This window comes from Accipiter gentilis, chromosome Z, assembly GCF_929443795.1.
Source record: "Accipiter gentilis chromosome Z, bAccGen1.1, whole genome shotgun sequence".
Classification (NCBI taxonomy): Eukaryota; Metazoa; Chordata; class Aves; order Accipitriformes; family Accipitridae; genus Astur; species Astur gentilis.
Genome location: NC_064919.1, coordinates 49,975,835 through 49,991,969, shown reverse-complemented (window position 1 = coordinate 49,991,969; position 16,135 = coordinate 49,975,835). Strand labels below are relative to the sequence as shown.

General features: G+C 42.8%; 1 protein-coding gene across 2 annotated transcripts in view; it reads right to left on the bottom strand.

The window, feature by feature from the left end:
• The window catches only part of PCSK5 (proprotein convertase subtilisin/kexin type 5), a 256,599-nt gene extending 240,668 nt beyond the window's left edge, over nt 1–15,931 (bottom strand). The window contains exon 1 of one of the 2 annotated variants that reach the window (XM_049795548.1): nt 15,209–15,931. In XM_049795548.1, the coding sequence (XP_049651505.1) occupies nt 15,209–15,406 (198 nt within the window). In that variant the 5' untranslated portion in view covers nt 15,407–15,931. The remainder of the gene's footprint in view (nt 1–15,208) is intronic. The other variant, XM_049795547.1, reaches the window with a different exon arrangement.
• Between the last annotated feature and the right edge of the window lie 204 nt (nt 15,932–16,135).

The window sequence follows — 16,135 nt, the reverse complement described above, 5'->3', positions numbered from 1 at the left end:
AAGTTTCACAGTAAAGAATGTCCATATTAATTTCCTTTTAAATATTGATTGTGAAATATTTAATAACTGTCGTCCCTGTCTTAAAACTTGTAAACATCTACCCAGTCCCAGTGGGTTCAAGTCCCTTCTCATTTACAAAACCATAAATCATAAATAACTCTGCTGAAGCTAATGGAATTTGAGAGGCATAAATCAAGGGCAATCAAATCTAATGGGGTTACTTGTATTAGTAAAAGATTTAAGAACTGGGCACCAAGTTAGATATACTGTTATATCTCTATCCAGTTATTTAAACATCAATATAAAACTGTTAAGCACATTAATAGCAAGAGAGTTTATAACATTCAAAATGACTAATGCAGTGACCTACAGTAGTCATACTGTTTCCAGTGAACATTTATATTGCCAGCAATAAACCTTTTCACGCTGTACTTTGTCGTACAAATCTGAATTCAGCTCTTATTGGTCATAGTAAATACAATGTTTTCATTTAACTGACATTCTCATGAGACTTGATTTAAGCAATTTCCTCCTCTATCACCAATATAATTTACTGAAGAGTAATAAAGAAATGACTCATGGGAATATCTCAGAGTGAGTTAAATTCATCTGTATGGCATGTGTAGGCACTAAATCCAATGCTCTTGTGCAGCGAACCTAGATCACATGCCCTCAACTTTGTACTGTATCAAAGTCTGACGGCTTTCCACTGTCCTCAACGTGCTTAACTGAATGCAGAGAAGCATGCAACTTGTCCAGAACCAGGCATGATGCTGATACTTTCACCTACCTTATTTGGTTAATGCTAAAGATGTACAAGGTTTGCCAGTATCCATTATTCATATAAGCAGTCTCTACACCCACATGTAATCTCATTGATTTTGATAAGACAACTTGAGCAACAACTATTCATATGAGTAACAGTTTCTGGAGACAATCTTATAGTTTCCTATAGTGTGAAAACAAACAAAACAAAATGTCTCTCTAACAGGATCTAAAGATACATGTAAAGAAAATGCAAGTGAGTAAGCAAACAAGACCAAAAAATAATCCCCAGAATGACTGCGTTATGTAGCATTCACACCTAGTAAGAAAGAAAACTTCAACATCATCATAACCAATGTTTAGTGAGGATTTAAAAAATATATTACAGCACACCAAGGGACTATTAACTCTAGCATAGTCATGTAATATTCCACTTAAAGTAGTTACATGCAATCACAACAACAACAAAAAAAGTGACGTATTAGTTCAGATATACACAGGTCTCTCTTGCTGTACCAACTTCCATAGTGCCAGAAGAGCGATTAAGGTTCAATTCAGCTTTCACTGAAATCAGTGGGATCTTCTACTGTATTTAATAGGAGCTGCAATAAGCACTTAATGAAGAAACTTTTTTTTTTTTTTTTTTTAATTCAGACCTCAGTGAGGCCTACATTTTAAATTGTTAGCATCCTAATGCCTAGGGTCATATACCAGATTCTAAATTACTTCAGACTACACAGAAAAATCAAGAGCTGATATCCAATTCATGATGAAATATCTAAATTTACTAAAACCAATGAAAAACAAGTCACAGCTTTCATACGCTGTCCATTTCACACATTTAAGGAAAATTCCTTAGTGGTCTTCTTGTTTGGAGACCAGAATCTTATAATCTGAGAACTGAGTGAATGCTTAGCTGTGTACCCAAAAGTAGATTTTCTTGGAGAAAGGAGAAATGTTTCTAATGTATATTTGTTGAAAATACTGAAATATGGAAAAAAAACCAGTTAGAATATTAGCAATGAACTGGAGAAAACCATGTATTCTTTATAAATGGATTTGCATTTCCATTTTGAAACATTTGTTTTCATGTCAAATGAGTCCTACAAGCTCAGAATCATCAGGAAATCAACACAGATTCCAGCCACCACTAAAATTGTTCACTGTGCAGTTAAATGTGTCAGATTAATATTTGTAGTTGCCAGGCAAGAAATGGAAATTACTCAAATTTCACAAGGTGGGAATGGTATTTACATAGAAGAAGGCTTCCAAAAGAGCCATTTTTTGCAATGGTAGAACCATTTATTGATAAGACCTGTGATGCCAACACAGTCCAGAGCCCCTTTAGGTCACGAGCTGGTTAACTCTTTTAGAAAGCAAGTCTCAGAGATTCTGTTTAATTCCGGTTATCAGTTTACTCAGGCGATGGCTTTGTGATTTGTCAGTTGGCCACAATCATCATGCACTGGCCTAAGAATTATCAGGAAGAGTCCATTCACTGACAATGGATATTTAAAATTCTCTGAGCTGAAACAAAAGTATTGCTTAATCAGACAGGCAGAAAGGAGTAATGACAGTAATGCAGGGATGGGCACGTGTCAAGAGCATCAAGAAAATCCCAGATATTGTCATACATGTCCTTTCTTGAAATGACCTTGTACTTCAAATAGGTGTGAATAAAGTCCTACTAATGTTGTACTTTTGACCCAAGGAAGGGGAATGATTTGGCTTACAATGGAGCAAAAGGGAATCTTTCAAGAGGAAAACTGAAAACAGTATCATAGTTAATACTGTCATGCTAGTTAGAGCTGGAGCTGTTGTTGTGTGGTGGTGATGGGACACACCTGGTCTGTCAGACTTTCTGATACAACTGGGGTACCTGCAAATACATTTCTAATGTTCATACTAAAAAGTTATTGAGGCCTTTACAAACTGCAACTGAATACTTTGCTGAGCTAAATTTCAGAGACTCTCTTTGAGGTCCAGTGAGAGAATTGGTTTTCTTTAAAAGCAGAAAAAGCTAATCTGAGCTGTAAAACACTGTTTCAGGTATCTGCATTGACTCCACTCCCAACTGGTAAAACTACTGCTCCTTATGCAGGATGAGGCTTGGTTGCTCAAGAGGAAACAGAGCTTATTCTGTAGTCCATTCCTGCAGGGAAGCAGTGCTACCCATTTCCAAGAGGGGCAGGGGAACCTTCTGAGCTTAAAGCCCTGCCACTGCTGTTCATTCATGCTTGGCTCACTAGAGCCCAGCATACTCACAAAGCATTGACTTTTTTTTCGAAGTTTAGCATTTGATTGATTTGTTTGCTTCAGTCCAGCTCAGATGGGTTACTAGAGATATGATACTTGAAGTACAAATATGCCGCAATCCAGAGCGTCGAAGGAATACGGATGAATAAGAACACTGAATAAAAACACTCAGTAAATTAAAGTAATTGAAAGCAATAGGAGCAGTGGCATGAAATCTGTTACTTAAAAAACAGTTTTCACATTTCAGGACAGCTGGGTGGCAAATGCGATGTCAATTTTTAAAAGGAGATTTGAAGTGCTATGGACTTGCAAGTCACTACCAGGCAACTGGGTAGAAAGTAAGAAAGAACATAATTAATGAACACTTGGATAAATAATGACCACTACAGAAACAGTTAAACAGAGTAAAATTCTGCCTTACAAATTTATTAGTGTTCTTTGAAGAGGTCAAGCATATAAAGATGGGTAGATAGATAGACTCTTGTTGGACTTCTAAAAGGCTTTTAACAATGTCCTTCACCAATAGCTTTTAAGGATTTAAGAATCCATGGCATAAGGTCTTTGCAGAAGCAAGCAATCAGTTAAAAGAGTGAAAACAAAGCTTAGGAGTAACTAGTTATTTGTTTAATAAAAATCAATTAGCTTCTCGCAATGGGTGGAGGTCCCTGCTGGAGTTCTGCTGAGGTTCATGGTAGAATCTCTTCTGGGACCCACACTATTTCATAAAAAAAAATTTACATAGAAAGGGGAGCGAGCAATGAGGTGTAGATGTCAGCTGTTGTTAACAATCACAGATGTAAAGACTACGGCTGACTGTGTGTGAGCTGCAGAAGGACCCTGCAAAATTGAGTGATGACAATAAAATGGCAAATGAAATCCAGTGCCAACAAATGTAGACGAACTGATCTGCAGACCTAACCTCACACTAAAATGAACTCTTTTGAGCTGCCCAGTACCACTGAGGAGTGATGATCTCAAGGTTATGGCAGACTAATCCATGGAAACTCAGCTTGGTAGAAGTTCCAACAGCAAATGACATACTAGATATGATCAATAAAAGTACGGAGAATAAAGCAAACAACATGGCACCATAGGAATAATCCAAGGTTCTGCGACACTTCAAGTACTGTGTGCAGTTCTAGTCCCCTCTATTAAAAAAAAGACATAGCAGAGCTGGAAAATTTCCAAGTGGGAGAAGAAGGATGGACAAAGATATCATACACCCTCTGTATGGGGAATAGCTAAGTAAGCTAAGCCTCTTCAGTCTAGATATGACACAATTTATGGCAAAATACTAGAAATCTAAAAAAATCATGTATGGCGTAAGAGTGGACAGAGATTGATTTTCATCAGTCATCAAGTGAAGCTAGTAAGCAATAAGCAAAAGAGAGGTGGTCCTTCATGCAGTGAAGTAGCAAACTTTTAAAATCCTTGCCAAAGAACACTGTGGATGCTGAAAGTTTACTTTTATTTGAAAGACTGGACAAGCATCTGGGCAAAAAAACCCCATCAAGAATTTCTAAGTATGTAGAAACCATATCCAGCTCAGGCAGTCTCCTGAGCTGAAAACAGCTGACAGGAGTATGAGGGATAAGCATCAGATGCTCGTTTTGTTCATTCTTTCCCACAGACAGCAAATTAACACCACTGCCATAGCCAGGCAGGTTAGGTGGATCTTCTAGCTGACCCAGAATGGCCTTGCATCCTTACAGGTCTATTTGAATAAAGGCTGTTCACATGAAGAAAAATGTTATAGGAACTACTTCTCTATGCCCTTGATGTCAGAAAGGAGACTACATGCTTCCATTGATTAAGCTAAATATTTAAAAATGGAAACATTATCCAATTCTAGGCTTGAATTTCAGCCACACAGCACTACTCAGTAACACTTTCATTGCCCACTAAGCACTCCTGCACAAAATCCAGTGGTTTTATTACAGTTTGAACAAGAATGATAAGAGCATGTAGCAAAGGTTTTAATTGTGACTTGTAACATCTCTGTAACTTCGGTTTGGCCCTGGAAAACAAACATAAGTAAGGCCTATTCCCTGCTGGCACAAAAATGTCTCTAGAGGAAAAAAAAAAAAAAAAAAAAAAAAAGGGGAAAACCCGAAACTTGACAAAAGTGGCCCCTCATGGATGGTTATCCCTCATTTAAAAGCTGGCTGTCTCCCTGGGAGCAGATTCCTTCTATATGGAAACCTGTGCTTAGAATTTTTTTCTTTCCTAGTTTGTTTACAATTATATAATCCATGATCATGCCTGGCTAACGTGCCTTTTACAATCTCATCTCCATCATACACTATCATGTAATCCACAAGAATTTCCACAACAAGCTATTCTGGCAGGATTTCATGGTGTAGCTCTGATACTCTTCCAGACTTGCCAACGTTTCATTCCGAAGAGTTTTTCATTCTGCAAATATCAATCAAATTGGGTCCAGTATGTTGCCAGATAATCACTTACTGTCTTAAACTATGTATCTCTGGGAAGCAAAATTCTGTTTGATCATTTTTTTCCTGTGTTTGGCAGGTGACAAAGAGCACCACAATTCCTCACTAGTGACTATATGATTTATTCACATCCACAGCTAACATATGTATCTCCCCAATTTTTGATTTTACAATTCATCATTTAGAGAGGAAGAGAAAGATATACTGGTCAATCACAGAACCACAGAACACAGCTGCAAAACATGCAAATATGATACTGGAAATACCTTGCCTGACAAAGCCTAGAGAATTATTTATGACATTGTACAAAGCAGTAGGGAGGTTGTATACAAGCTGGCAGTCTTTTCTGGTCAAGGCAAACAGATGCCACAAAACACAGCAACTGGGATGGTCATGGGACTGGGAAGCCTATCTTCTAGCAGGAAACCAGAAGGTACAAAAGCAAAAGTGAAGGCTGGTTCCCCCTGCAAATGTGCTGGAGAAACAGACGAGCCACTTAAACACAAGAACAGATATATAGTGGCCATAACTAAATTCAGTCTGTAAGTTGGAAGCCACCACACACACAAAAAAGCTTTCCAGACTGAGGACAGGTACCAAACCCACTTTTAAAACTGGTTAGTTTTAGACTTGTTTAAAAGGGGGGTGAAAAATCCATTTATGAACACCTTAAGGTATACTATAGCAATTACTGATGATCTAGTCCAATCCAATATCCTTGCAATTTTTATATTTAATTTGAGCTGATGCTTTGCAAATTGAAAACTGTATCTATCTTCAAGTACTACTTGATTAACAGTCCCCTTCAAATTCCTGAAGTAGGGCACAAAATTAAACTATGGAACAGTAGGTCAAAACTATGTAAGTAACATTGATAAATCTATTTATTACAGCAGGGCAGCAAATGACTACCTGGCAGAGCTCCTCTAGAAACTGTTTTGGTCAACATTTCAACTAGTGACTTGAATATTGGCATAGGAAAGACACCTATTAAACATAACATACATGGAGAAGCAGAGAGGATCTGCAAGCACATTGAGGGGCAGGAACAGAATTCAAAACAAACTGAAACTGTAAAACAAGGTCTAGAAAAGCAGGGCAAGATTCAGCAAAGACATATGCAAAACACTACACCTAATCAATAATAATCCACTGGACCAAATTCAGGCTGGAGAACAATGGGCTAGGAATTTGGCAGAAGCAATCTGTGAACCACAGCAGATCACAAGCTGAACTAAGTCAACTAGGTCAAATGGCTACAGGATAGACAAACACCATAATGGGCAAAAAAATAGGAGGGCTGTCCCGAACACAGCTGAAGGAATCCTTATGCTGTACTCAGCTGTAATGCTCTAGCAGCTCCTTGCTCAAGAAGATGAGGATCACTTCGAAAGACCAGAGTCAAACAGGAAGACTGATCAGTGAAAGCCTGACCCGTATGAAACAAAGGAAAAGACTGGGCTTGGATCAAAGAAGATAAAGGTGGGTGGCAGGAAGAGTGGAACTATACAACTTTTCCAATGTTGTTACTCTGTATGTTCATAGAGAAACAAGAAATGCAGGCTTTGAACTGCAGAAAGAGAGAGAGAGTTGAGACTTCACTGGGGCAAAGACGATAATGAGCGACTAGAATCGACCATGGCCTGGCGCTGTGGAGCTTCCTTACTGAAGACCTTTGAAAACTGGTTAAGTATCTGCCAGGAAAGATGTGGGCATAGCTGATCCTCCTCAAGGGCACTGCACTGGACAAACTGATCTGTAGAGATGAGCCCCCTGCCCTTCACTTCTACAACTGTCATCTATTGTAAGCAAGAGGTCATGTCATACCACACATGACCACTGTCACACCAAAGGTACGATACACTACCGATTTACCTCAGTGTGTTTTACAGATTTCTTCTGGTTCTTCCATTTCAATCTGGCCTGGTCCACTTCATGTATTTTATTTGAGACAGGCAGTTCCCGCAAACATTGCCATTTGTAAGTTGGGCTTGCAACTAACTGTTATTCTTAAAAGTATAATTTAGTGTGTGTCTCCCTAAGGGCTTTAAACAAAAAATCATCACATAATTTGTAGCTTGACTACTATGCTGTTAAACAAGATTCTCATCTTCCCTCATTTTGTAACAACATACAAAGACTGTTAGATTGCCTCTATCACCAGAACCCATTTGGCACAACCTTTTCTTCAACCATCTCCTAATGAAAGCTCACGTTTAGTAGTAGTAAGCTCTGCTCTCTCTCCCTCCTCCCTCTCACTTTTAACCAGACAGACAAGAGAACTACGGCTAAGTATGAAGTAATTAGCCATGGCATACCCTTTGTATTCTCCACTATGTGCTGGTTTTCTGTTTTTGTGGCATGTGAGCATTTACAAGAATGTTGTTTCAGTGCTTACATTTTCCAAAGATCTTTCTATTTGGTGGTTATTCTCTACCAGTCCCTAAATGTACTTTTTTCTGACATGAATAAAAGAAAATTCAATTTTCCTTGGTCTATCTGTGTAACCCCACTACATCTACATGTGCATACAGCTTAGAGTACACCTAGCTTATTCTTCTAGTACCGTAGTCTGGTACTTGCATCTTTAATACTCAGGACTTCATTAAACTTATCCTAGGTATTAAATTTTAGTAAGAGTATATTCTGTTTCAATGCTGTGACCACACAGGCTCTTAAGCAGCATGTCTGTTCTATTAACTGTCTATATTATTATTCTGGGGTAGCTGAACATCTTTGCACACAGAGGCCTACCATTCCGCTTTTCTGAGTGATCCATGTAAGGCGGTGAAGATTATGGTAGCAAACTGCTTCCTTTGCTGAAGACAACAACTTTACTTCAGGCTCTTTATCTTAAAATAAGCTCCCTTTTCTCTTAACTAAATGCTTTTTTTCTAGTTTTCCAATTTCAGCTACTTAGTTTGCAAAATTTTTTTGCCTCCCATCAAGAATAGATTTGGAAAATGGAAACCAGCCATTTCTCCCTTTCTTTCTGATCAATTGATGTTGTTACACACCACCTTCTCTGTGCCATCAATGGGACCTCAGGTTTGAAAATAACTAACATTTTTTAATTCTTTGTGTGATTTGCTGGCTTTAAATCTATAAACTTCCAATTAAAAAACAAAACAAAACAAAACAAAACAACTAAACCTTTCAGCAAATCACATCAGCATTTACATTATCTAAAAAACCACATCTGTGTATCTAACAGTGACTCCTAGGCCACACCTCAAGCTTAGCACACTTAGATGTCTTTTGGCAAACACTGTGTATTCCTTGCAGGGAGCAAACTGGAGGGAAAGGGTAGTCTGTCACTTGCCAAGGGTGGGAATTAGGCCACTAGACCCTGGAAGAGATCAGAAAAGAAGAATTACTTGAAGAATACAATTAGGAGAGGAAAGATGTGATCTTCAAAAGTGCTGACCCATCCTCAAGCCCTGCCTAGAATTAAGAAAGAAAAAGGAATTAGAAGGATCTAAAGTTTACTCCTGTGCTAATTAATGCAGCATTTCTCTCCCTTGTTGGAGCCACAGATATCTTCATCTCTTCCATTCTTCCATCACCTTTGGGGTATCAGCTGTTTGTTTCTCCTGCTCTTCTGCACCTTCAAAGAAAGTCCCTTGCCTGAATGAGAAACTCCTGGCACCTGATGACAGCAACCTGCAACTCATGAGGCACTACTTTCTAGAAGAGCACAAGCCTAGAAAACATTCCTTATTTTGAAGCCCACACACAATCCAAACTCAAATAGCTGCATGTGCCCAGTCAGTTACTGGAGCTCCTCCTCTTTTATCTATATAAATGAAGGAGTGAGGGGAAAAAGCTTAAGTCAATAGCTCAAAAGCACAAAAGTTTTCAGCACTGGAGCCTAGAGTAGCATTCCCAGCTTCTCAGATTTTTCACAAGTCATGCCTCTATAAGCTGGTTCTTTTAGCAGCAAACCACAAATTTATATCCAGTGAGAAGCTGTGTTTACAAGAAACAAGGAAATTAATGGGCATCAAGATGACATATCAGTATACCTTAATTTTCATGGCTGTATCAAAATAAAGCTTCCTTCTTTCACTGTATAGTAAGGAATCACCACGCTGTCAACACAGTCATAATATTTATGCCAATTGTACAAAATGCTACACAGACTATACGTTTAACCCTCAGCAGCTGTGAACAGCAAAAGAAACTTTCCCGAAAGTCAGTGACACATACTTTGCTCTAAGAGAAAGGTCTGCTTAGTGCAGACACTGCAAGACAGAAGGGTAAAATATGTCAGCAAGGAGCTGCTGGAGGATGCATTATACTCCAAATTGCTCCATCCAGCATGTAACTTAGAACAACTCCTTGGCTGCTTTGCGTTATACTACCTTATCAAAATCCCAGAGGGCTTGCTATTCCAGACCACTTTCTTAAAAGACCCTTGCAAAAAGAATAGAGGCAATTTTTTTAATATGAGACAAGGATTTACTCACTAGAGAAACTACTAATTGCACTTCAAGGGTAGGCCAGCAACCCCTGCAATACATGGGAAAAGGAAAAAAAAAAAAGTCAACTCTATTCATTTATGTCCTGATATTACACATTTCTGCTGTTTTAAAGCCCAGTGAAACACAGACCTTGGGCAGATTCTTTTGTAGCTTATACTGATGCTTCACTGTGTTTCCTCCCTTGTCTTTAATGCAGCTGTGGTTATGTCACAGAAATTACATTACCAGTAACCAAGTATTCAAGCCTAAAGTTATGGGACAGGCCTTTAACAGGCCTTAGATGAAGGCCCGTTAATTTGAGTGTCAGCTCAAGCGGGCCCTACCGTCCAAATCAGAAGCTCCAAACTGGTGGCACTAACTGCAGCAATCAAAATCACTGACTTTCTAAAGGATATCCTGCCCACTTGTGTCAGTCAGTAAAGGGATCTGCTGCCTCTGTTTTTGTGATACATAACCTTTGTTCAGTCCTGTGGGGAAAAGAGTTTTCCAGCAGAAACTGAGTAACAGTTGATACAACGATAGGTCTAAGTTGCTGCCCTATGATTTTCCAAGCCATAGATGAAGAAAATTAATGACAATGGCACTAGAGTCACTGCAAGAATTCAAATGTCTTTGAAGAACAAGCTTCAATGTCTACCGTCAACTTCACATCGGTCATGGTAAGGAAATACAGGATAAATGAGCAGTACATTGGAGCAATTTGTAGGAAACAAGAACCAGAACATGTAGCCTGGAGAAACACAGAGTAAAAGAGGATTCTTTCTTTGTTGTGCCGTGTCCCCTAAAAATTAACAGAAAACTCCTCTTTTCAATAAGTGGAGAAGCTATAGCTTCAAATTTCTGTAACAAGAGATGGAAGTCACAGAAGAAGTTTGAGAGCAACAGGAGTTTACCAGAAGCTGTGAGTTGCAGGAGTTCTCAACAGCTCACCAGCAGGTGATCCCACGGCCTCTTTTAACATCCCTTTCTGCCAGCTATTTCTGACTGACTCGTCCAGTCATTCAGGTAGGCTTTGTAGCTTTCCTGTCATCAAGGTGGCAATGAAAATCGACTTAAGAGGTATTTCAAGACTCAACTGGATATTCTCCAAATCACACAAGCACCAAAAAAAGGAAAAGCTAAATTCCACCTGTTACCAGGAATGCACCAAATAACAAAAACTGAGAGAAGGGATGTTGTCCGCTGTTGCCCAGCCTTCCTGGGTCTACTCTCTTGTGTCCACTGATCAACTTAAGGTACCTTTCAATACCATTTTTCCACAAACACAACCCAAATGTTGCCTACTCTTGACTGTTTTACTCCTAAGCTACCCTAAACTCTCTCTCTTCCATAGCACCCTGCATCTCCACTCATGCAAAATTAACAGGGTGGCCGGTAAGAATAAGACCTTCAGAACCCTTCTGTTTTCCACTACTGCCTTCAGCTCTAATCATGCAGTTACCTGTTGTCAGAATACTCCTGGTTGGCAACTTTGCAACTGCACCTACTTGGCTTTCATCTTTTATACACAATTTCACCACCTCTTATCTTGAATATTTTAATTCCATTATTTTTCTGGGTCATTTGTACTGAGTCGGTTCTTTGGGCCAGCCATAGTGGGATATGGATTTAGTTTTTTGCACTTTCTTCTTAGAGGTGAGCTCACAATTTTAATTTAACCAAAAACATTATGCTTAATGCAATACACAGGGTTTTTTTAAATCTATTTCAGATTATTTTTGGATTTGCATTTTTATGACATTTGTAATTACCTTTTTCAAGCAGAAGTAAACAGCTTAGCTCTTACTGACACTTGAAACTTCAATTATAATATTTCAGCTTACTTAGAAGAGATATTATCTGCAAAACCAAAGCTTAATTGCCTGGCCATAGCTGCTACCATATACAGACATTAAGCATGTGAAGTCCTGCCTCTAACAGAGAATTCTGCTTACTAGTTATCTCTTTCAGTGTTTTCATAGTGTATTCAGCTAAGAGAATGTCTTTCAACATCTCATACCAAATACACATTTTTAAATTGCTTGCAATTGTCTCTCAATAAAAAACAGTAGATTCTTGCCCCATTCTCATATCCTTTTGCACTTCCTGTTCTGTGTCAAATATCTTCCTGCTTTTCCAAATCTATGCAAAAAAGCCTGTTACAGGCAAATCTAACTCATCAGTCCAAGACTGTTCCTGTCTTCCTTTCTCTAAAAGTTAATACGTCACTGCCTTTACCCAGCTTTATCAAGTGGTACAGTCTACAAAGAGTGACTGATAAGCTTCAAAGAAAACAACGCACATTTTTTTGTACTTTTAAAAAATGGAGTTATAGAATTATTTTTACACAGGCTTTGAACCATATATTTACATGTTAAACTATGTATGGTCAGACCACAGCTATTTGGATTATTTAATGAACTCTGAATTCTCAAATTATAAATTCTATCTAGCAACCAGGTCAGTCTGATGAAAGTTGTATAAGCACTAGCTGAGAATAAACAAACAGACACTAGACTGACCACCAAGATACTAGCTAACATGCCATAACAGAAATATCATTTGGAGATGATTTTGCATGAAATAATCCGAAACTTAACACTGGCCATCGTAAAAAAATACCCATGAAAGAAAACTCTGCATAAGCCTTTGTGCAGATGCATGACACTTCTTAGGGGACATAACTATAATGGTAGAGTGTCGAGCTCTATGTTGGCACAGCACAATGACAACTAGCACCCAGTTACTCCAAATTAAAATACATACAGGAAGCTTTCTGGAATTTCTTCACATATGCCCACTGCCTGCTTCTTGTCCTTAAAGGCTGGTTACAGTCAGAATATGAGGAATCACCCATCAGTCTAGTTAATATTGTAACTTAAGTTTTCTTTCTCATGCATCCATTTAACATTCCTATATTCATCTTCTACTTGCACTCCCCCTATCTGCATAACTAAGTCACAGTATTGGCTCCCTTCACATATGCTCTCTTTTCATCTACATACCCATTAATGTATTTTCCAGTTTTTCATTATTTATAGTCTCTATTTTCTCTCATTGCCACCTGTATACCTGATCAATGATGTATCCATTATTAATATCTCATAGGTGTATACATGGCACTTTCACTGACACATAAGAAGCAATAGTGGCTTACTACATTTCTTCCTTAATTCGACATGAGGTTTGGATGTTCAAGATATAAAAAAAGCAGGCCCCGAGTTAGCCAGCGGGCCTGACAAAAGACAAAAGGGGAAGAAGCGCATCCTCCAACCGGCTAACTGTTGCTTATTTCGGCGCTATAAGGGCCCAGATAGGAATATAAACACCTTGAGCAAAAAATGTGTGTAAGACAAAAAAGAAAGACATCAATGCAAAAAAAAAAAAAAAAAAAAAAAATGTGCTTGGATGCCTAAACGGCAGTTTCAAGGTAGGAGTTCAATTTTCATATGAAAGCTTCCTCCTGAATTTTTGTGCCTCCAGCTTGGAATAACATCGCCTACCTGCCCAAGTGCTCCAACAGGGAAGTTGGTACTCAGTTTTTCTAAGTAACTGCAGCTTTACACATCACATTTTGTGCTATCTCAGTGTCATTTTCCAGCTTTTCTTATGTAAATTATGTATCTTCATAGTCTGCACAGCTGTCTTATTCAGGCTTGCAACGACTGGGAAGGGTTGAGATGTGTGCTTCAAACTTTTGAGTCAATGATGCAGTACATGGGAACTCATTCTACAACACAAACAGTAATTGGTTCTCACTTCGATCAGGTTGATGTAAAAGGCCTGTTGTGTAAATGCAGCTGCGTTTTTGTGAATCCCGTGTATAAGATGAAGCCTTCTGTACCTGTAAATGCTCATTTCTAAACTTTCAGTTCGTGTAGTGTAAATTATTGTCTAGAAAGACTGTGCTTGGATGTTCACACCAGAGCGTGCAATGGAATTGTTTATTTTCTAGGCACTCACCTCACTACTCATGTTTTGAGGACAACTGTTAGGAAATCCTAGGATACTGGGCACAAACTCTGTCAGAAAAAGTGATCTTAGGACATTTTGAACAGCACCTGTGCCTAGCTGGAGCGGGGGAGGAGGGGGGTCGGGGGGGGGGGGGGGGGGGGGGGTCAGGGAGATTTTTCAGAGCGATGCGATCCAGCGAGAACTAGGGGTTTCCTCACTTGCAGTTCCTGGACCTGGCTGGATCCAAGAATTTTCTCACGGGTTGATCTCTGGATCTAGCCAGTTCAGGTGTTCTCTAGCGAAACATCGGCGGGCTCCGCAGAGCCCAGGTGCTGCCCAATCGGCCGGGCGCGGGCCGGGGAAGCTCTGCCTACAGCGCCGGCACCCGAGAGCCGACTTCTTCTCTCCCCTCGTTCCACCGCAAAGCCGGCGGAAAGCGGGTGGGCTGTGGGACAGCAGCGCGGGCCGCAGCAGCGGGCGGGCCGGCTCCCGCCCTGGGCAGCCCCGCGGTGGCCCCGGCGTTCCTCGGGCGCGCTGCCCTTCCCCGCGGGACCCCGGCGGCCGCCGCACGCCCGGTAGCCGCCCCGGGGCACCGGGGCCACCCCTGTCACCTTTTCCTTCCGCACGCCCCGCCAGAAGGGGGGTCGGGTCGCCCCCCGCGGCAGGCCGGCGGCCGCAGCTGCCACGTCCTGGCTGCCGGGGAGACGGGCGCCCGCGGCAGGACGAGCTGCTCCGGTATTGGCGTTTTTGGGTTTTGGTTTTTTGTTTGTTTGGTTTGGGGTTTTTTGTTGTTTGTTTTTTGGTTTTTTTTTCCTTTGCAAGGGCGGGGGGGGCAAGAGGGTGCCCGGCGCGGAGCGCAAAGTTCAGCCGCCGCGGAGGCAGCGCCCCGGCCGGGTCCCCCGCCCCCCCCCTCCTCCGGCCCGCGAGCGGCTCCGCGGTGCGCGCCCCGCTCCGCACCTGGCTGCGGAAGGGGCGCTGCGGCCGCGGGAGCGGCCCCGGCCCCGACCCCGGCCCCGGCCCCGGCCCCTCCGGCGCGGCTCCGGTGTACCTGCCCCTGCGCATCACCTCCGCCGGCCCGCGGCGGGAGGCCGGGGCGGCGGGGGGCTTCGCAGGCCGCCCCGCCGCCGCCGCCGCTGCGGCGGGGCCCGCGGCGGAGCCGGGGTCGTGCGGCGGCCGCCGAGTTGCCCGTCCCTTGCCCTTGCCCTTGCCCCTGCCCCGGCGACGCAGGGCGGCGGCGGCGGCGGCAGCGGACCCTGCCCGCCCGCCTGCCGGCCGCGCCTCCGGCGCCCGCTCGGAAGTAGTTGTAAGGAGGGTTACCTGTCCTATATTGACGTATCCATATTTGCTAGCTATCCTGTTGGCCTCCGGGAGCCCCCCAGTTATCCGCACAGCCCAGTGGTTGGTGTACAGGCGCGTCCTGCAGGCGGGCAGCAGGAACCCCAGCACCAGGGTGAGCCGGCAGAGAAGGTCCCCGCCGCCTCCGCCTCCCCAGCAGCAGCGGCGCTTCCAGCCCATCTTCTCCTCCTCCGCACACAACCCCCACAAAACTTCTCCTTCCTTCTTCCGAGGCTCTTCTCCTCACCTCCGGGCGGCACCGGCGGCGCGTCCTCCGAAGTTACCCCGAGGAGGAAACTAGGAAGAGCTTGGAGTAGTGCATTGAACCGCCCCGAGGTTAAATGATGAGGGGTTGGGAATAATGGTTATGATCGGTGATTACTGCTGTCCCCTCCTCCCGCCGCTCTTCGGGGATTAAGTAACTTGCTTGGAAAGCTTCTCTCACAGTTTCTGAGCGCCAGCTTCTCCCTCTGACCCCCAGCTACATGGGAAGTCGTCCCTCCGCGGCGAGGAGGGCTCCTTCTCCCTCTCTCCGCGCTTCCCTGCTCTCTGACTTCCTTCCCCCTGCCAGCGATCTTCTGCCTCCTCTCCCGCGTCTGGCTTTTCCTCGCCTTCACTCTCTTCCCTTTTGCCCGGGGTCCGGGAGCAGCTCGGCTGCGGCGGCAGGCGGTGTGTGAGTGTTGGCAGCTGAGCGCCTCAGTTCACTCCGGCTCGGCCACCTCCCTCTCCCCTCCCTCCTCCTCCTCCGCGTCCTCCGCCTCCTCCTCCGCCTCCTCCTCCTCCGCCTCCTCCGCCCGCCCTTGCTCCCGCCCGGCAGCGCCGAGGGCCAGGGGAAATGGCAGCCGCGCCGCCCCCCCCCGCTCCCGGGCCCGCTGCTACCGCCGGCCCCGGGCGCCGCCGCCCCCGAGG